We start from the raw sequence: 22412 nt of genomic DNA on the forward strand, positions 1-22412 counted from the left end.
ACATTGTCTTAAAGACCTTTACAATCTTGCCCTGGCTGGTAAGGCTCAGTGGGTTGAGTGCCTGCCTGGGAACAGAAAATTCCCTATTTCGATTCCCAGTCAGGAAACATGCCTGGGCTGCAGGCCAGGTCCCTAATTGGGGGTGTGCAAGAAGCAACCAATAGATGTTTCTCTTCCTCTCTTTCTTCCTTCCTTCCCCTCTCTCTTAAAAATAAATAAAGTCTTAAAAAAAAAAAAGACCATTACAACCTATACTAAAGCGTAGATGGTCCTAGGCATTTGAAAATTTGGGGGTATAATCCAGCTTTTCCCTATGTAAGGGAAGTATTTCCATGCAATTTAAGACTGAAGTTTCACTTCTCCTATACAGGGCAAATTTAACTGGAGAAGGATAAAAAAAAATAGTTAATATTCACCTACAGTGCTACACTTTGTATCAATATCATTTATTCATTAATAAGTATTTGCTTAAACTCTGGCCAGGTAGCTCAGTTGGTTAGGGCATCATCCTGAGATGCCAAATTTGTGCATTTGATCTCTGGTTAGGGCACGTACAAGAAGCAGCCAATGAGTGCATTATAAATAAGTGGAACAACAAATTGATGTTTCTCTCTCTCTCTTCCTTCCTCTCTTTAAGAATCAATAAATTTAAAAAAGAAAAAAACTACTTAAAAACACACTTTACTTGGCTTACTAGCACTAGGTGTCGCCGTTAGTAAGTTCAGATTATTAAAGGTGTTAAATATTGTAGAAAATATAAGATTTAAAATTTTATTGTCAATATAGTTATTATGTTATTATGTAGTATACATAAATGAAGCCCATTAGTCATAAAATATTACATATTTAGAAAATGTTTCTCCAACATTTTTACCTGTTCCTGCCATTTCATTATCAGTTATTTCGGGCAGAACTTTCGGCATAGTTGTTGCTTTATCCTGTTTGTCCACGCTGACCTCTGCAACAGAGTCTAATGAATCAAGCAGTACCACTGGAACAAAAATAAGAAAAGACCTTATAAATGTAGAGAATTTGGTACGGTTCCTTAATCATATGCAATCTATATAAAAACAAAGATAAATATTTACATACAAAGAATATATTATCATATTCACATATCTATAATAAGCATGATTTTCTTATGTACAAGTGAGGAGTACATACGTATCTAGGCTTATATACATGCCTAACGTCCATTTATATGTAGAAGGCAAAGGGCATGAGAAAAATAACAACAAAAAAATTCCTCCCAACTTTATTGAGGTATGGTGGACAATTAAAAATTGTATATATTTAAGGTGTACAATTTGGTAATTTGATATATATATATACAAACTGAAATATTTACCAAAATAAGCAAATTAACATTCATCACCTTGCATAGTTATTTACCACTTTTTGTGTGGTGAGAACACTTGAGATCTTCCCTTAGCAAATTTCAAGTACATAATAAACTACTGTTAACAAGTCACATTGTTGCACACTAGATCTCCAGAACATTTTTATTTTGCATTAACTAAAACTCTGTACCCCTAAGCCAACATCTTCCCATATCCTGATCTCCCAGCGCCCAGTAACTGTCATTCTACTGTTTCTATGATCTTGACATTTTTAGATTCCACATAGATCACACAGTATTTGTCTTTCTATGTCTGCCTTATTTCACTTAACTAAATGTCCTCCATATTCAACCATGTTGTTGGAAATGGCAGGATTTCCTTTTTTTTCAAAGGCTGAAATATATACATATATATGTCTTTAACCCATTTCAATTGATTTTTGTATATGTTGTCAGGTAGGGGGTCCAGTTTCATCTCCTGTATGCAGCTATCCATTTCCAAGCTCAATTTACTGGGGAGACTATTCTTTCTTATGTATTCCTGTTGCCTTTGTCAAAAATTAATTGACCATATATGCATAGGTCTGTTTCTGGACTATCCCATTCCATTGATTTATGTGTTTTTATTTTTTATTTTATTTTAATATGCTTTATTGATTATGCTGTCACAGTCGTCCCAATTTCTTTTCTCTTTGTTCCCCTGCACCCACTGACCCCTCTCCCTCCAGTTGTCCCCCCCTTAGTCCATGCCCATTGATTGTGCATATAGTTCTTTTCAACATCTTCCTATCTACTCCACTCCCTCCTACTATGCTTCTTAATTCCTATACCATCTCCCTCCCTTTCCCCCATCCCCCGTCCCCACTGACCTCCTCCCAAAATGTTCTCCATACTTATAATTCTTTTCCCACTCTCATTGCTTACTTAGTCTGCCTTTGTTTCAATTCCTTAGCTTCTGTTGTTGGTTGTTGAGATACAGTTTTCATTTTAATGTTCATAGTTTTGATCCTCTTTCTCCTAAACAAGTCCCTTTAACATTTCATATAACAGTGGTTTGGATCTGATGAACTCCTTCAGTTTTACTTTGTCCTGGAAGCACTTTCTCTGCCCTTCTATTCTGAACGACAGCTTCACTGAATAGAGTAATTGTGGTTGTAGGTTTTTGCTTTTCATTACTTTGAATATTTCTTGCCAATCCCTTCTTGCCTGCAGAGTTTCTTTTGAGAAATCAGCTGAGAGGCTTATTGGGACCCCTTTGTATGTAATTCTCCTCTTCTTCTTCTCTCTTGCTGCTTTTAAGATTCTCTCTTTATCCTTAATTTTTGACATTTTGATTATAATGTGCCTTGGTGTGGTTCTCCCTGGGTCCAGTTTTTTGGGAACTCTCTGTGCTTCCTGGACCTGTAAGTCTATTTCCTTCCCCAAGTTAGGGAAGTTCTGCTTCATTATTTTTTCACATAATTTTTCAGTTTCTAGCTCTTCTTCTTCACCTTCTGGCAGCCCTATGATTTGGATGTTGGCCCGCTTATAGCTGTCCAATAAATTTCTGAGCCTCTCCTCATTTTACTCACTTCTCGTTTCCTTTTTCTGCATTGGTTGTTTGTTCCTTCCCTATGTTCCAACTTGTTGATTTGATCCCTGGTTTTCTTGCCCTCACCACTAGTTTCATATGTGTTTTTGTTCATTTCATCAGGACTAGCCTTCATTCCTTCCCCGTCTTGTTTAAGATCTGCTGTTAGGTCTGTAAGCATTTTTATAACCAAAGCTCTGAATTGAGCCTCAGAAAGATTTCCTATCTGCTGAGCCATTAGATTAGATATTTGCTGTCTGGTCAGCTGCGTCACCGGGATCTCTATCATGATCTGTACCATCCTGACCATTTTGTGTTTACCTTTGCTTCCTGGGCAGGGCTGTCACACCTCCTATGCTATAGGGGGTGGAGCTCTGTGCACTCGTCACAACTGGGTGACCCTTCTCACCACACTGTGGCATTTTCTGCAGGGGTGGGGGTCCAAGCTGGATTCCTGCCATTCACTCTCCACTGAGAGACCGGGAGCCTCCTCCTCCATCCCCACCCCCTCAGGGCCTCACAGTCCATGGCAACGGAGGTCTGCCTCCCCCGGCTTTGGAATCGCAAGCTGACGGGTTTGGCTGGCACAGGGGGTGCTCCCCAGACACTTCTTGCCTCCCCCTAAATACGGGTGTCTGTGCTTACCGCTGTCCTGCCTCCATCGCCGCTGTTGCCACAGACAGCACAGCTTGACCTCTCTTCCCTGGCTTCGCCCCTCCTACCTGTCCGGATGAGCACCACTTCTTTATAATTTCATATGTTGAACTTCCATTTATTTTCTGTAACTTTTGGTTATTTCTCATTTTGCGGTAGTTGTATTCCTTCTTAGTTGTGGAGGGAGATGGAGCATGTCAGTCTAGGCCTCCATCTTGGCCGGAAGTCTCTATGTGTGTTTTTAATGGCAATAGCATACTGTTCTGATTATGACAGCTTTTTAACATATTGATAGTTTAAATTCAAGAGGTGTGATACCTCCAGTTTTGTTCTTCTTTCACAAGATTGTGTTGGCTATTTGGGTTTTTTGTTGTTCCATATGAATTTTAAGATTTTTTTTTTCTTCTATCTGTGAAAATGTCATTGGACTTTTGATAGGGACTGCACTGGATCTGTGGTTCACAGATCCAGTAATTTAATGTCCTATAGTATGGACATTAAAACAATATTAATTCTTCCTATCCATGAACATGCAGTATCTTTCCATTTACTTGTGTCTGCTTCAATTTCTTTCATCGAAATTTTGTAATTTACAATGTACATATCTATTACTTCTTTAGTTAAATTTATTCTAAGTATTTTATTCTTTTGGCTATTATTTCAAATGGGACTGTCTTCTTTTCATGATGTTTATCTGGTTTTGGTATCAGGTTGATCTTGGCCTCATAGAATGAGTTTGGAAGTATTCCATCGTGTTCTTTGAAAAACTTTTAAAAAATTGGTATAAATTCTTCTTTGAATGTTTGGTAAATCACACCATAAAGCTGTTCAGTACTGGGCTTTGCAAAAAAAAAAAAATGCTTCAAGATAAGCAGAAGGGATATATTACTACTGAGACAAACTGTGAACTTTAATTCATCAGCAATATTAAAAAACAAGTACAGAAAGTGATTTATTCAGAATGATTTAGATGCAACTTCAACTAAAATACATGTATATACATAATATTTACCATTGGCCAGCATGCCCGTTTTTTCTTCTTCCTAAATTCAAGGAAGAAAAGAACCATATCATTTAAAACGGAAGTTATGTAAAATGACCACAATGGAAATAGTAACAAAACTTGAAAGCCAGTGCTTTACTCCATTATGAAAAGATCAGGAAATGTTCTTTCTAGGTTTCTTTATCACCCTCATTCACTGATAATTCTACAAGACGAGACACTGAAACTGTGAGAGAATTTCTAGAAGTCCCTTCAGAACCGTGGAAATGACCAGAAATTAATTTAGATCTTAATAAAAGCCTTGTTTAAAGTATATAGAAGCCATCTGCTCATTGTCTTTGCTCAGAAATTTTTTTTTAATCCATTATAACATGTACACCTCATATAAGATTCCTTCTGTTATAACGTCAGCATTTCCCCCGTATTGATAAAAACTAATGAAGAAATATAATTTGTACTCATGGTTTCATCTACATTTTGAGAGAGAAATTTTCAAAAAGGTGGGCCACCAAATGGTAACATATTTAAAATTCATCAATATTATTGGTTTTCTTAGAATAAGTTTTGTAATCAGTGTCACCTATAATCTCCACGTGGAAAGGCAGTATCTAGAATTATCTCATTATAACAAAGCTTTATTTCTTTCCTATTTTAATCCTTATCCAGACAACTCTCTCCTAGGTTCTCAGATTTAGGTTGATCCATTTTTGATGCAGGCTACCCTTTCTTGTATACAGTACCACACTATTGTGCCTTCTACTGACCTATTTACTTTTCATAAAATATTATAAATGCCATATTCTAAGTGTAAATCCCATTAAATTTCTAAGGATACTCATCAGATCTCATTAATCTTTGTGCATTTCGAAGGCCATCTTGCTTTTCCACCCAAACTACATGATACAGACACTCAAAGTACTAGGTAAGAATAAGTTATTTCTTAAGAGTATCTATTAATACCTGTAAGTTTCTTACTGCTTTTTAGAGAGTTTATGGCTTCACACCTGTTCAGAACATCCAGACCTAACATGTATTCCCAACACGAGTTCAGATCAAGACTAATATAATAATAATTGTCCTTCTGGTTACTATTAGATAGCTCAAGGATAAGTTCTATGAGACAGGCAACATGTTATAGTACCCATAACTAGTCTTGGTAAGGACTGAGAAATGAGATATAGTATAGCAGTACTGAATGTGAAGGGAATAATTTAATTCATGATCTCAGCTAAGTAAATTTCAGACACTTATATTACTACTAGCATAAATACTAAGGAGGGCTATTTACTGTATTCACAAGGACAAGACTTACCAAAATAAAGTATAATTTATTAAACCCGCTTAAAATTATATCTGAGATTTTAATTAAGTTTTTAGTTTCTAAAGCTTAAGGAAATTACTTGCTAAAAGATATTCTTAAGAATATCATCACCTGCCATATTTCATTATGATTTATATGAAATTGACATCCTGAGTTAAGAAAATGTCTGCACGTTGAGACCTATGATTTTACAATAATGAGCAAGACTATAAAGAATTTCATATTTCGAGCTCTTCAAGTAGTGATAGTTAAAATGATAAAAGTAATTTCAAAACTGTCAAATATATAACTGATATATACCTGTTTGGGTGCATTTTTTTGTTTTGACTTGGGATTTTCTTTGGAATTAGTCTCTTCATCTTTAGTAGACAAAGATGCATCAATATCCTCCTCATCTTCAAAATCATCACTATAATTTTCTGAGGAAATAATTTTTTAAAATATAAGGATCACATTGTCAAAAAGTCAAATCCCAGGCAAAGACTGATTTCCAAAGGAAAAATTCTGCATAAGAATAATTTACTGAAATAGTAACATAAAGATAACTTTAGAGAACAGATTTTTTGGGGCAAAGATTTAGTAAGTCAATTGATAAGACTGTCTTAGTTTCATTTCATTTTTTTGTACTATCAGGTACTTATAAATGTTTTATATCTTTAATCCTTTACAGTCACTAAAAATTTCTAGAGCTGCCCAAAAGATTTTATATCTCTAAGACATACTTTTAATATGCTTTTTAGACAAAAATCTCATATTTCTTATTTATAAAAGGCAGCACTTTTGTAAAATCTTGATTCTCATAGAAGGATGGGTTTTGCTCATTTTTAAAGTTGATTTTCTTGGTCTCTGTAGGGATATCTACTATATGCCTTAAATGGTACTCATGACAGGTCTATCTCTGATACTTCCCTTAGGAAGTACTGGCCCTATATGACCTTCACTGTTTCCCAGTCCTGCGTTCTTCTCAGTTAAAGGCCCAAATTATATCTCAATGGCTTTGCAGTAGAAAGGAAAGGTGTGTCCATGTTAACATGATGCTATCAAATCATTTATGGGGAAGACAGTGCAGGGATGATTTAGTCAGGATTTATTCTTCAGTTTTTAACTTGTTTAAAGCCCTTATGAAGAATTGACTGAGAGCTGCAGGCTATAAAAGGAGAATGGCCTTTTCAGGCTGGAATCATTCATTCTAACAAGAAATACAGACTTACTTGTATTTCAAGTATTAGATCACATTTAGAAACAGGATGGCCTGATGAGAGAAAGACTGCATGAGGTAGAGAGTCTGTTTCTGGGAAGGCTGTCTTTTATTCTTCTCTTAGAATGGAGGGGACAACTTGAGTGTAATTATTAATGGAAGTTTGGGAATAAACTTAAGAGGGCTTGGGAGTGAGACCTGCCTATAGAAATATCCCCATTTTAGTTCATAACGAATATAAGGTTAGAACAGCAGGGGTACTGTAACCTAGGTAGGTAAGCTGAGTTACTTGGTTAACATCTATATTTGGAGGCTCAGTAGCTCACCTTTGCTTCTTCACCACATGAGAAAACACACTGGGATTTTCTAAATATCAGTAGACACAATTAAATTCAAAAAGTTATTGAGAAATTACTTTGTATTAGACATTGTTCTAGATTCTAGGACCATTATAAAAATGATTATGACTCTAATATTCCAGGTGGGAATCAATGAATTTTAAGTAACCCAAGAGGTTAGATTTGCTAAAGAAGAGATGGTGAACAAGGAGAGAGGAGATATGAGAGAGTATGACAACAGACAACTACCTGGGATTTGGGAACTACCTGAAATCACTGGAAGGGGATGTAGTGTTTGTGTGACTGCAATCAGGTAGTATACGAAACAGTGCAGGTAGAATAGCACAGTGTTTAAGAGCATGATCAGGACCCAGAAGGCTTGGATCCACTACTTAGTTCTACTAATTTCAGCTATAGAATTGTTGGCAATGGTATAATGTTATTTGAAAGTAAACTAATAAGGGCAACTAAAAAAATATATAGCAAAGAGTATAACAAGCCAAAAGAAGGAATAACGGAATGCTAGAAATACTCGATCCAACAGAATGCAGGACAAAAAAAAAAGCAGTAACAATGAAGAAGATGGAAAGATAGAAGACAAATGGCAAAACAGTAAATGACCATTTTAAAAAATGCATTTTTGTAAAGTGTAGAAATAGGTGAATTAAGTCAGAGAGTATCAGATTGGATAAAAAGGAAAAACCTAGCTATGTGCTAAGAAAATCATTTTAAATATAAAAACACAGACACATTGAAAGTCAAAAGACATAACAAGATAAAGCACCCCAATCAAGATTTAAAGGTATTTGTCTTGTCTCCACAGATGTCCCCAGTCCTGTCTTCCCAACTGGTCCACTGCCCACTCCCAACAAATAAGGCAGCAGTGCACTTGCAACAATTTCTTGGTAGCTCAGATTGCAACACAGGCAACTCACTCTGCCTGTTCAAAGCTCTTTCCATTGATGATATGATTTTCTTTTAATTATTTTTCTCTTATCAATGTGTTTATTAAGGCTGTATTATCTTCTCAAATACTGTAAATTTTATCTTATTTAGTCTTTTAATAGTTCATTTTATAGTATTTTTTCCATTACTATTTATCCCCTATACCCTCTTCTACTTCCATCTGTCCCTCTTCCCTGCCACCACCATCCACAATCACTGCACTATTTTAAAACCAATGAAATTACCTGCAAGTTCTTCATGTTTCAATTCATTCTCATGTTTATCTTCAGTTAGTTCTATATTAGCTTGATTACTGAAAAAGATTTGCTTAATTTAGTATTACATGTTAGTAATACATTTTCATGCAATCCTTTGTGTATATTTTAAAAAATCTCTAACATTATACATTTCTTCTCAAATAGCAAAAAAATTTCAAAACTATAAGGAAAACCTTTTGAAAATAGAGGTTTCTTAAAGCTTAAATGTAGCTGACAAAATAATACATAGTAAAAAATGCCATGTTTTAAACTTTATACACATACAAAGTTTTATACATATTGCATGCGTTTATGCCTCAGAATCCAGGTATCCTTCTCCTAAAGAATAGAAATTGACCACAGCTATGAGAATCAGTGAAATCTACATGGAGGCAAAAAAAAAAAAAAAAAAAAAATTGCCAGGGTCATCATTTACATGCTAATTAGCAATTTACTCCTGAAATGGGAGCCTTAAAACAAGAAAAACTCAGCAAGGCAACAAAGCAGCTTGAGCAAGTTTGAATTGCACCAGATGTATTAGTTCACATACTGCTTTCTTTCAAATCCAATAATCAGTTCTACCTTTTTCAGTCCATCAATTCTGTCTTTAGTGAGATTAGAAGATTCAAAAAATTATAAAACTATAATAATAGAAGAAAACAATACTACATACTCAATACTATGCTATACTCTGACTAGTCTGTTTTGGAGTAAAATTATCAGTAGTTAGCATATTGTTAAGAAATCAGAAAAAAGTTAAGAAATATTGCAAAGGGGCAAAGACTTGTGACTAACAAACCTGTGCATGCCTAGTCTATGTTATCACTGTTGGGAGGGATCATGATCACCATGGGCCTGCATGTTCTTTCTGGTTCTGCCAAGAATGCAAGGCAGATTCCCCTTTCCTAGGTCATTTCTCAGGGTTGTGTTTGCAGTGAGTCACCTTGAGATAAGGGCTGTTTCCACTTTACAAGCAGTGGATTGCCTAATCTCAGGGATCCTCTCTTATAAAGCAACCCACCACGTGTGCTGACAACCATCAGAGAGCCTTTGTGTTGCTCCCCCAGGCCTTGTGCAGCAGAGGGAACTGAGGCAAACAAACCTAATACTCAGGTACTCAATTGCTTTTGTTGTGAGACAAAAAGTCCTTTGTGTCTGACCCAGAAATCTTGTGTCTATTGTCAGCATCCATAAAACTGGCAGGCTAACTCATTAACTTCCAGGTAGGGTAAAAATCCCAAACCCTACACAGTTTCATGACAATCACTGCTTTGTCCACCATCTATAAGAAACTAAGTATCTTAAGGAGAACAGGGACTCTAATAACCAGAGGTTATGATTCTCTTGACCTTTAATATAATTATAGTTGGTGTTCTTAAAAATCTTAAAATTATAATGCCTTCCACTTAAAATTTAAATAATTAAATGACATATGAAACTGAGGAAATTAAAGGTATCAGATTTCACCAAGCTCTTGAAAATGTCAAAGGTCTACCATTCTACCATTCTTACAGAGAACCAGCTCAGTCAACTAGCGGGATTTCCAGAATAAATGAGGTTTTCAGATAATCATGGGGGTCAAATATATACAAAGGTAGGTCACAGACCAAAACAGACTTTCCTCCCTGGTTCCCTATCTCCTTTCTGTTCCTTTTTCCCTGAGTTTATCGCAGCTACCTGGACTCTCTATTTACCTTATCTCTAGAAAATGACTTGATAAATTACTTTCCCAGTAACATCTTTCTGTCAATGTACTATTAGTGTCAACAGTATCTCCATGAAATTTCGGATTATCTAGAGGCTGAGTGGCTCTCAAATACAAACCAATGTGTTCTGTTGATATAAAAGAAAAATTCTGACCAACATAATGAAGAGAACAGACTTAAAAATAAGATTCTCCTTTTGCTTGTTATATTTACTCATTTCAGTCCATGTCTGTACCGGCCTTCCAAAAATACAGAAAACAAAAATCATTTAATGTTTAGTTTATATTTTATTTACATTACCTATGTAAATCTTTAAAATGTGTAGAGTCATTAGAATCCAATTCCTTATTTAATCTTGAATAATCAATGGAAGATGTTATGCCTTTCTCAAGCCTGGCAAAAAATTGTTCTTTTTCCTCTTGTTCTTCTAATGTGTCCAATCCCAATCCAAGAACACCGTGATTGACCTCAGAAATGACTATTTCTAAATGGAAAGCACAAATATGCTCTATTAACACAGAGAATTTTGATAAAATTAATTTTAATAATGCATTTATTGACATTCTATATTAAAATTTTAAAAAATTTGGAACTTTATTTAATCCTTCACCACCAATATAGATTTATATTCATAATCAATATGCATGATTATAAGGTTTTTCTACAAGTGTGATTGTAAACTGTCTAGGAAGGTATTAAATCTATCTAAGTGCTTCATAAAGGAGGTTCCAAGATAGCTGTGAGTTAATTTTTGTAAAAATTATGACTATAAGCATAGTAATTAACCCATCAACTCTTATGTCTCACATTTCTTACCATTTGCTTCTAAGCTGTCAATACTTAATATAGAGGTTCCACTGCTCTTGAGAAACTGAATCCTTTCAGCAGACTCCTCTTCTATGTCCATAATAGGCTGAGAAGTCTTCTTTGTTTTCAAGTAACTTATATTTGTTCCAAGTAGTCCTAGAAATGAGATTCAATATAGTTGGATATTTATATTCAGAACATTGTTTTGACAACTATGCCAATGCCATAATACTAATTTTGTGGATAGTAGCTATAAAATAAATCTAGTCTATTAAATAAAAATCCATCAGATCTAAAATTCACAAAAGAAAAATAATTCTATGTGTTTGCAGTGTACCTTACTAAGAATATTTCAAAATTTGGCATAATGAGGTGATAAGAGACATGATTTTCAAAAATTATTTTGAAGCATAGTACTTTATACAGTATAACAAGCCAATTTAATGAATATTTTCTGCCCTATATAAAGCAAGAGTAATAAGTAACTAGCTGAACTGGAAAAGGGAGGCAATTTCAAGCAAAGGGAAGAAGAGCTACAAAGGGTCACCATCTGACACACAAAAGGGCCAGTGAAAGTGGGTCTAGAGAGTTAGTGTAAAGTAACGGTAGAAATAAGCCCAGAGCAGGGGCTGATGGTTAGACCACGCTCATCCTCACATGCCAGGGGCAGGATTTGCTCATTATTCCAAAAGTACTAGAAAACAGTGAAGAAGCTAAGCAATCAAAATTTCTTTATCCTAAGAGTACATATATGTGGTAAAACTGATATACAGAAAAAGTAAAAAAATATATTATGTGATAGGAATATTAAGATTAGAATAATATCACTTTTGCTTAGAAGGAAGTTTTATTAAGAAGTCACAAATTCTGACTACAATTTCCTCATTAGTGTCCTCTTGGAAAGGGTTCAGAATCTATTTTATGGCTTTGTGTGAATAGTGGTTTTATAGCGCAAATAACTTTCACAGCTGCAGAAAATCAAGAGATCTACAGACATTATAAAAGAAAACTGCATGCCAAGGTTAGGGTGCTATGGTGTCTGTCAGGGCGTCTCACCCTGGCCCCAAAGCTGGATGCAGGGATGTGACCCACACTAACTGCACTCAGTAGTTATAGACTACTATAACTGAAGTTATGATCCAATTTAGTTATCTGTAATGAAAAGTACAGTGAGCAGGAGGATTTGATAGTTTTGCCCTCTAGGCAGAACATTTTATCTTTATGGTAACTAAAAGAGAAAGCAAAACTATAAAGCTGCAGTTGCTCAATATAGATGTTTAATGGCATCCATCTAAGATGGGTAATGCATTCCTCTCTTCTAGACGGTGTTCATGTCTGCCTCAGCAGCTTCAACATTCTGGATGGTAGGAATCATCGAGTACTAGGAATTGCCTAGTCCTCAGAAGATAACATAAACTCAGTAAAAGTTTGTGATTGAACCAGGGACCAGGTTATGCCCTTGGGTGGAGAAATGCCCTCCCTTGAGTTTAAAGGGACATTGTCAAAGTTTGTGTCTTAAGTATTTTTCTTTGCATTCTTTACTAATCAAATCCACTTCTGATTGGTAAATTCTTTTAAAAATTAATATCAATAGTTTTAGTCAGATTACATTCAATTGCTGGTCTAGGACCTATTCTTTCCCTTTTGGGTGAGTGTATACACCATTCCATCTGATTATTTTCTAGAAAGAGACTTTAACACTAACACTTAAATCTTTGTCAATAATTCTATAGTACTTCATCATATAATATTCCTTCCAAGCACCAACAGGAAGAAAGAGTCTAACAAAGAATTCTTCACATGCAAACTTGAGCAACGTTGCATGGTTTGGGGACTTATGAAAACTGCACTGAATTTTTCAATAAGGCAATTCCTTATTGTACACTATTAAGAACAAAGAAGTGACTATCAAATCACTCTTACATTCATTAGTTAAACACATTTATTATTTACTGAGGATCAGGGAATACAAGGAAAAGAAGTGTTTTCTGCCCTCACAAAGCTCCCAACCTCAGGAGTAGCCCTATAGGTTATGACTATCAACCCAATGTATAAATGTTATTGTGCTATTAGATTTTGAAACAAATGAGAAAATAATTGTGTTGATAGGGAGCTAGAAGAATTAGGAGAGGGTTGCAAAAAGAGGTAATACTAAACTTTACTAGACAAGAAGGACAAGAGGAAAGGCATTCTAGTGGCAAGAAAGCATGAGCTAACGCACACAAGCATGGAGTCAATGGTGTTTCCAGGAGATAAGGAATAATGGAGTGTGCCTGGAGCATGTGGGCTGGAAAGGAAGTTTCCAATCAGGATATGTACAGCCTTTACTACTGGATTAAGGAATTCAGGCTCAGTTTTATAGGAAAAAACAAAAGCCATGGGTAAACTTTCCCCCTAAAGAAGATATATCAAATCTTACCAGTATGTAAAATGGTGCTTAATAATACACAAACAGTGTGAACATAGGTACTTCATAATAAGTAGTCTGGGGTTCCTTATAGATACAGTGATTATCACATGCAGTACACTGAACAAACACTCCAGAAAGTAATTTTTCATTTGTAATGAGGAATAGTTCAGAGACAGGTGTACACATGTGTCAGAAAAGATCAATGTGAGTTCTCTACCATTAAGGCAATAAATTATTTCTTTTACTACAGTTATTAAGAGACAGCGATTCCAAAATCTATAGATTTCATTAAAATTTATCCCATAAGATGACATTAATGTGTTGTAAGCATATTTTATTAGATCACATTAAATCAATTGACCATTAAACATGATAATATATAAATATACCTATACTATTCATCAACTTGAGTAAATATAAATTATCTCAGTGTAAAGTAACCTAATAATGCAGAAACATATATTCTCAATTATATAATATATAATAAAGATGAAAATCAATTTAAGCCTCAAAAATTCACACCATTAGTAATATTTTCTTTATGTTAATTTTACTACAGTAACAAAATCCAGAATTAAAAGTCTTGAGTGACCCCTTGTGGTCAAATAATTAAAATTAAATATCAGCACTATTTACCATCATCTTCAAAATCATCTGCAGTTATCCACCATGGCAGTGTATCTTTCTTTTCCACTTCTCTTTTAGGTTGTTCAGGTGTTTTATTTGAACTTTCAAAAGAATCATCTGAAAGCTGAAGCAGATATAAGCTACTGAATTTTAAATTTGAGAATTTCAGATTCATCACTAAAAGTTTATTTGTTCTCCCACAGTTCAGCTATCATATACCTAAGCAATATTCTCAGCAATAATGTATGCATTCATATTTCTAAACATATGTGACCACAATAACTTAGCATGCATCTCTGAATACCAAGTTCATACACAGAATTGAACAAGCAAATTAACCAGGGAGAATAATAACAACAAAGAAATAAAGATAATTTCATCAAGAAACTTAATCAGGAAAGGAAAAAAAGAAAAATATAATCCCCTTCTAGACATTCTCAAGGGTCTAAGAATAAATAATGATTAAGCAAAATCACCTAGCACCACTCTAGAAGAACAAAGAATTCTAAAACTGGGGAGAATTGAGTTTCATGTGTTTGCCAGAGAAATTAGCATTTTGTCACAATAATTTATAAACTTTAATAAACATTTGTCCTTTTCAATGCTTCAGGTCCAAATTTTACTACAATCCTAAATTCTCTACTCTAACCCCAACCTGGGCCCCTCACTCTTAGCCAATGACCTGGCCCCTCTCTTCACTGAGAAATAAGACCTTCAGTCAAAAACCACCCTTCTTCCCCTTACTCCATCACTAAACTCACCTTTTAAGACACTGCTTTCCTCTCTCAGAAGAGAAATTCTTTCTTCCAGCTCAAGGAGAACCTGCAGAGGGGTCAATTCCCATCTCTTCGGGTTCTTACTTCCTTGATTATCCCATTTTATCTCTGCTCTTCAATCCCTCCTCTCCACCTTTGCTTCAGACTATAAACCTGCTCATCACTGCATTCCCAGGGCCTGAAATAGCAACTGGCACAACTGTAGACTGGAAGAATGAACACTCAAGTCTACTCTACTTAAAAAAAAAAAAAAAAAAAGTAAAACAAAACAAACAGAAAAAAGTCCATATTCCTAACTCAAAGTATCATTTTTTCTTTATAAACCAATTTCTTTTTTTAAAAGTCCTTACCCAAGGACATGTTTTTTGATTTAAGAGAGAGAGAAACAGAGAGACAGAGACATTTATCCGTTGCCTCCCACATGCACCCTGACCAGGGATGGAACCCACAACCCAAGGTATGTGCCTTGACTGGAATCAAACTCACAACCCTTTCATGTACTGGATGGCATTTCAACCAACTGAACCACCCAACCAGAGCTATATATCAACTTCCTGAGTTTACTGCTCAATCCCTTACAGTCTGGTTCTCATCCATATGGCTCTCCTCCAGGAACCAATGGCTTCCTAATGCCACTGATAAATGACCACTGTCAGTCATCTTCCCTGATCATATCATAAAACTTGACACTGATGACCAACTCTTAAAATTCTTGAAACTCTCTACCTTTGTCTTCACCGCATCACTTCCTCCAAGTTCGGTGGAAAACTTGGTAGTGAGGTGGCAAAACCTCAGTGACCTTTCCCACCAATCCATTTTAATAGCTCTTGGCAATTTTGTCCATTTCTTTAACACTAGACTTCCCCAGGACCCAACTCTTCATCCTTTTTATCCTCATTCTACAAACACTTTCTGGAGAAGCAACCAACATTTATCCCATACTTGCTGTATTTCAGGCTCTATTCTCAGGTTACCTCAATCTTTGAGTAATCAGGAGAGATTTACAGATAGGGAAATGGCTCAAAGAAGTTAAACAACTTGCCCAAGTTGCTACTGTTGGTGTTACAGAGCTGGGATTTAAACTGAGATCTCTGTGACTAAAACCTGTCCACATTCCACTACACTGTGTAGTCCTCCAATTAGGACACTGCTACCAGAGTAACCTTTTAAACTTCCAAGCGGACAACACACATTTTCACCTGCCAACCAAGCAACTTTACATCAATGACTTCTAAGAATGTCAATTTTAAGATGTTCAAAAGGAACCTACTGTCTTCCCTGACAACCGGGCAACAGGAGGGAGAAAGGAAGAAAATATTCTTTATCCCACCTGAACTTTAGCACATTACCTCCCACCCAGTCTCTAAACTTACTATCACCTTGAAATGTTCCATTTCTCTTTCCTCCCCACATCTCATCATTTACCAAGTTCTGAGAATTTGGCTCAGACTCAGTCTACTTTCCTCAACCCCACAGTCACATAAAAGTATGGAGGGAGTACAGGTTTTGGGGCCTGACAGATCTGAGTTGAAATTTCAAAATTTCAGCTTCAAAATATTCCAGCCCTGTTGTTTAGGGAAATTACCTTTCTTCTGACTTTATTCACCTGTTAAAAATAGTCATAGTAGCACTGACCTTGCAGGGTTTTGTCAAAAATCAGGGAAAAAAAAAAAAAAAAAAAAGAATGCCCACCCTTTCTGATACATAGCAGGTAAATTACCACATTTGACACTACTGTACACTATCTTCCAGATTACTGTCATTAAAAACAAAAGAAAAAAGCTGGTCACCAAATAACAATAGACTGGCAAGGTTATGAAGAAATTGGAATCCTAATACATTCATACACTGCTGATGGGAATGTAAAAGGCACAGCCACTTAAGAGTCTGGAGGTTTCTCCAAAGGTTAAGCAGAATTACCACATGACCCAGCATTTCCACTACTAGGTATATACATAAGAGAAATGAAAACATACATCCACACAAAAACATGTGCATGACTGTTCACACCAGAATCAATCCTAATTGCCAAAAAGTGGAAAAAATTCAAATGTCTATGAACTGATTAAGTGGGTAAAGAAATGTAGTGAATTCATACAATGGAATATTATTCAGTCATAAAAAGGAATGAAGTCTGAAACATTATATAACATGAGTGAACCTTGAAACATTATGTTAGGTGGAAGAAGCCAGACACAAAAAACCATATATGCATGATTCCATTTCTATGAAATCTTTGTAATATGCATATCTTCAGAGACATAAAATAGATTAAAGGTGCCTAAGGCTGGGACAGGTGCCTAAGGCTAATGGGTTTCTTTGGGGGTAATGAAATAGTCTAAAAGTGATAGTGGTGATGGTTGCATAACTCTGTGAATATACTGAAATGCACTTTAAGTGGGTGAATTGTAAAGTATGTGATATCGCAATAGAATTGTATATAAAAAATCTGATATCACCAGATATGTACAGCAAACCACAGATCTCTGAATAAACTGTTTGAACAATAATTTATCAAAATGATTTTAGCAAGACTCTAAATTTGTGTTTTTCATTGTTAAAAATGAGACACTACCTTACCCAACTTTCTAATGTGACGTAAGAACTTCTATGAGTTGAGGCTGAATATGAGAGAAAGAGAGGGAGGAAGGAAGGGAGAAAGGATGGAAGCAGAAAGAGAGTGTTGCAGGGGTGATGAGGGGTAGATGGAAAAAAAATGACCTGTACTGCTTTTTATCTTTTACAATGAAAATACTTCCCATAAATTTAATTTTCAAAATGTGACCGTATTTGATATAAAAACATTTTTTTAAATGAGAAGTAAGACTCATATCCTGAGTATCTACCACATCCTGGAAACTAGTAGACACTTTTTTAAATCCTCACAACAATCCTACAGAGTAGGCATCATTTTAACTGTTAGATAATGAAAAGTGAGGTTCTTTCCACTACATCATACATCAAATTCCCTTTATGAACAAGAATGCCTGTATAATGGTTTAAAACGTGACTCTTCTGAATGCTCTACAAGGCCTCTCCATGTATATAAATACAGAGGATATGGTGTAACCCTCTAATTTGTACGTTCAGCAAACACTCATTAAGCACCTATTAGGTTCTGCAGATATAGCAATGAACATATAACCATCATGTCACAGAGCAATACAAGTAAAATAATGAATGGTGGTAAGCGTTACATAGAAAGTTAAATACACAGTATACTAAGAAGTGAGTTGGTGGTACTTTTTTACTAGATAAACAGGTAGTGATATTCAAGATGAGATCTTCATTAGCCAGGTGAAGAACAGGGGAACAGCATTATGATTAGAGGGAACAGCTAGTACAGAGCTCCTAATGTGAACTGAGTTTGGCATGTCTGGGGAAAAAAAGGCCACTGCAAGGTAAGTGGATAATGAGGAAGTGAGGTAGGCATGAGCAAAATCATCCAGGGCTTTGTAAAGCATGGGAAGGAGGAATTTGAACTTCTATTCTATATGATAAGAAGCCAACAGAGCATGTTTTACATGAAGGAGGAACAGTGTGATTAATGGAATAGATTATGCAGGGTACACGGTGGTGAAGGAATGCTGAGACAGTACTTGGGAACCAGTGCAGCAGTGGAGCTGCGCTGCTGGTGTCCTGGAGTAGGATGGTGGCAGTGAAAGGGAACGAGGACAATGGACCACAACTTGGAGGTGAAAGAGAAAATTGAAGGATGAGTTTCTTATGAGACAAATTTACAATACAGCTTTTAAAAATATAAACTTACCTCTTTCATGAATTGTTCAAACTCTTTATCCAGTTCTTCTTTGGAATAGTGAGCCATAATCAATAATTTTCACTTCCCAACGTAAACACTCCAAAATATTTACAACATTGGAAACACTAAATAACAAGAAATAATAAACATCTTTTGAGGAAATCCATCTCACATCATGAAAACAACCACACTTAAACCTCAGACATTTCTCTTAACGATGTATTGTGGACCAGTAAGCTGGACAAAAGATTCTCGATTCACTCATAAAGATAAAACTTGATTTGGAAAAGCAGCTTTCAAAAGCAGTTTGCCTTGTACTTACGGTCCAGAAATACATTTTCATTGTATTTCTATACATATTTGTGTGTGTGGGTTAATATTTAACATCCTTTAAACAGGTCCTCTCAAGGAATCCTTTAAAAACTATAAATTAGCACATCCAAAAGACCGTTTCTGTTTTGCAAAGCACGGGACAGTTTGAGCTGCCTTATCACTCAACTAGTTATTTATCAATCTATACTAATAGCTATGCAAAACAGACTTTCTAGAAATGGGGATGTTTCCAAATACAGACACATGGAATCAAACGGAATTAAGACTCAAAATCTACCTAAAATAAAATCAGTGGAGTACACAAATCAATCAGAATCAATCATGTTTCTTTTGGAGCCGAGGGAAAGTCAACCAGAACGATGCAATGTGACTTGCAACGCAAAGCTCTCCTCTGTACCCCTGATGCACTCAATTCAGGTCTGCCCCACGCCGCAGCTTCCTTTCTCAGAGGCGGGGAAGGGGGGGAAGCACGCGGAGACTTGAGCAACACTTCACCCAACCTGCGGAATAACACTTCCTCATCCTCATTAGCATTTCTGATCAGTTTAAGTTGTGGGAGGTTAAGGTCTTGGACCCAAATTCTTGGTCAGAGGCGGATGCCACCCAAAGGCGAGGTCCCGGCTCCCGGAAGCGCAGGTTCCAGAGTTGGCGGGAAAACAAAGACGCACTCCTAGTTAGTGGAGCTGGTGAGTGACCCGACACTAAAGCTCCGAGGACAGTCTCGGCCCCGGGAACCGAGTGGGAAGCAAGTGTTCACGCCTCACCTTCCTTCGCCTCCGAATTCCGCGCTTTGCCGGAAGATCCGCAGGGGCGCCCCGCAGTTGTCAGGGTAACAGACTTAAGCCGCCAGGCTCCGGAGTCACCTGACCTGGGCTAGTCACGTGGCTCGTGGGTCCGACTGGACGGCCATTAGAGTCTTTTTGTCTCAAAGATTGAAAGTTGGAATAAGCTCGACTCGGGATTCTTCGGTGGTAAGAACCTTCGCTGCAACACCAGTAGACTCCGCGGCTTTCTCTGCGCTCCTTGGAAACCTGGACACACCAACCGGTCACGAGAGCAAGAGCACGCGCATGATGGGTGTTGTAGGCCCAGCCCGTGGCTTCCTGGGAAATGTGGTTTAGCTCCCCTAGTTCTTGTATTTCCGCACTGGTCATCTCCTCTTTCTAACCTTCCCCACCCTTGTTGTTTCAACTCTGTGCTTTACAAACGCACGTTTTGAAAACATTTAATTTATTGGATTTCTTCTACGTGCAAAGTCCTGTGTGGGCGTTGTGAGAGACTCACACCTGTGAGAAAGAACTCTGTTCTACCATCTAGTGAGCAGGAAATTGAAAATACATCATACACACCACAACCCGCTACACCTCCTTTTGCCTCGTTCTATAGCGGTATCTTATAATTAATGGGAATTTTATTCTATTTTTACTCTTGGTCTAAAAAAAACAATTTGGAGTTCCAGAGGACAGCATTTAGGGTAGTGGAAGTAAGAGTGACAACAGTTGAAAGGGTTGCTGCTGGCAAACATAGGTTAAGGACATAGCTTCCGCTTGAATTTTTAATTCAGCATGTGTTTATTGTGATACAAATGTACACATGCCAGGAGCTATGATAAATATTTGAATAACAGATTTTTAAAGCTATTTATTACATGCTTAAGTCGATAGGAGCTTCACCTGCAGCATTATTTCATTCAGTCCTTGCAATCTACAAATCGTTTCAGTTCCATTTATATTTCGTTTGGTGGAGGTACAAGGTAATGATAGGTACCAATCCTATGGCCCTGCTAGGTTGCTTTCCCACTCATCCCTACTAAGTAAGCTTCTTACAAATCATGCCTCTTTTGCATTGATTTATACTGTGCAGTAGCCTCAGATCTTCTTGGCTTCGTCTTTTACTCCAGCCATAGCTGCTTAGGACCATTTCCATTCAGGCTTTGAGTAGCTTCACACCAGTATAACTTGACTGTGAGCCTGCAATGTAGACCTCTTACTTTCTGATCCTTGAGGGAATCCATTCAGCACTCAACACTTACAAAGTGGACGTGTGGGTTGTTGACCTTTTTTTTTAAAGATTTTATTTATTTGTTTTTAGAGAGAGGGGAAGGGAGGGTGAAAGAGAGGGAGAGAAACATCAATGTGTGGTTGTCTCTTGCGCCCCTAACTGGGGACCTGGCCCACAGCCCAGGCATGTGTCCTGACTGGGAATTGAACCAACGACCCTTTGGGTTGTAGGCTGGCACTCAATCCACTGAGCCACATCAGCCAGGGAAGGGATCTTAACCTTTGTGGGCCCATCATTAATCAAAGGGAGTTGAAGATGATGAATAAATGATTCCCCTCTTCAACTTCAGGATGGACAGTATTAATACAAAGTTCGTAAGACTTTTCAGAATGTCCTGTGTGGTCCAGAACCAGTTCACAGCAGTGGCCAATTTGATTCTTGTATTGGCTATTCATACTTCTCTATGTCATTTTCTTGTTTATCACTTCTGCTACTTGGCAACACATTCTCAAATAAATTGCTCTCATGCAGTTGTACGCCTCATATTCTGCTTTCATGGGTAACTGTAGGAAAGATAGCTAGTATCAGGATTAGCCCTAGAAAGCAGACCATTAGAATGGGATTTGGGAACTGGATAATGCACCAGTCAGACAGCAATGAAGACCCCACTGATAATGGGATGTGTGGTGGTGATAACCAGTAACATGCAGCTACTAAGATTCTTATATGAGGTTGGTTGGGCAGAGGTACAGGTCGAAGGTGAAGGGTTGACTCATACATTCACTGTTATATGAGATCATCATTTTCTCCACCTGCAAGAAAGTCTTTGGTGAAAACTCAGGCCCGAGATCAGATTATCAGGACCATGTAGCTGCAAAAAAGACTGAAGGCACAACCTCTTTGAGTATACTGAGTTAGGGCCCTGGTAGAAGGCAATGTTGTCCTGAAACCTGGAATATGGCCATTTGGGTAGATGAGTGGGAATCTCTCTCAGATTTCTCTGAACTCTCCACACTGGCAGAAGCAGTCTCACTCTCCTTGCTAAAGGAGAGCATCCTATATTGTCTGGAGACCCTGCAAAGAATTAGATGCCTCATATAAAGAAGGCAACTCATAAGATATTGCTTGTCCTCTTCAGGATCCAGCACTGCCACTACTAATCGTCTCCATGGCAGTAACTGGTATCAGATCTCAGACACCTGAGGAGGGAAATACAATCCTTGCTCCAGGAAGAAATGATTTACAGTAATTGCAGATGCCATATGATATACTAAAAGGAAGCAGGGGAAAACATATAGGTATTGAACTAGTAGGGGGAATAAAACAAGGCTGCAAAGGGAAGAAGTTATTGACATGGGAATATTCAG

At 36.9% G+C, this 22412-nt stretch overlaps 1 protein-coding gene across 1 annotated transcript in view; it reads right to left on the minus strand.

The window, feature by feature from the left end:
- CEP162 (centrosomal protein 162) overlaps positions 1-20078 on the minus strand; it is a 68806-nt gene extending 48728 nt beyond the window's left edge. The window contains exons 1-9 of the mRNA XM_090279634.1: positions 19809-20078; positions 18721-18836; positions 14185-14299; positions 11148-11294; positions 10632-10815; positions 8614-8681; positions 6188-6306; positions 4576-4606; positions 875-991 (exon numbers count right to left, since the gene is read on the minus strand). Coding sequence (XP_090135760.1) covers positions 875-991; positions 4576-4606; positions 6188-6306; positions 8614-8681; positions 10632-10815; positions 11148-11294; positions 14185-14299; positions 18721-18777 — 838 coding nt within the window. The 5' untranslated portion in view covers positions 18778-18836; positions 19809-20078. The remainder of the gene's footprint in view (positions 1-874; positions 992-4575; positions 4607-6187; positions 6307-8613; positions 8682-10631; positions 10816-11147; positions 11295-14184; positions 14300-18720; positions 18837-19808) is intronic.
- Positions 20079-22412: the final 2334 nt, after the last annotated feature.

Source organism: Furipterus horrens, unplaced genomic scaffold, assembly GCF_987537825.1.
Source record: "Furipterus horrens unplaced genomic scaffold, mFurHor1.1.pri manual_scaffold_6, whole genome shotgun sequence".
NCBI classification, from domain to species: domain Eukaryota; kingdom Metazoa; phylum Chordata; class Mammalia; order Chiroptera; family Furipteridae; genus Furipterus; species Furipterus horrens.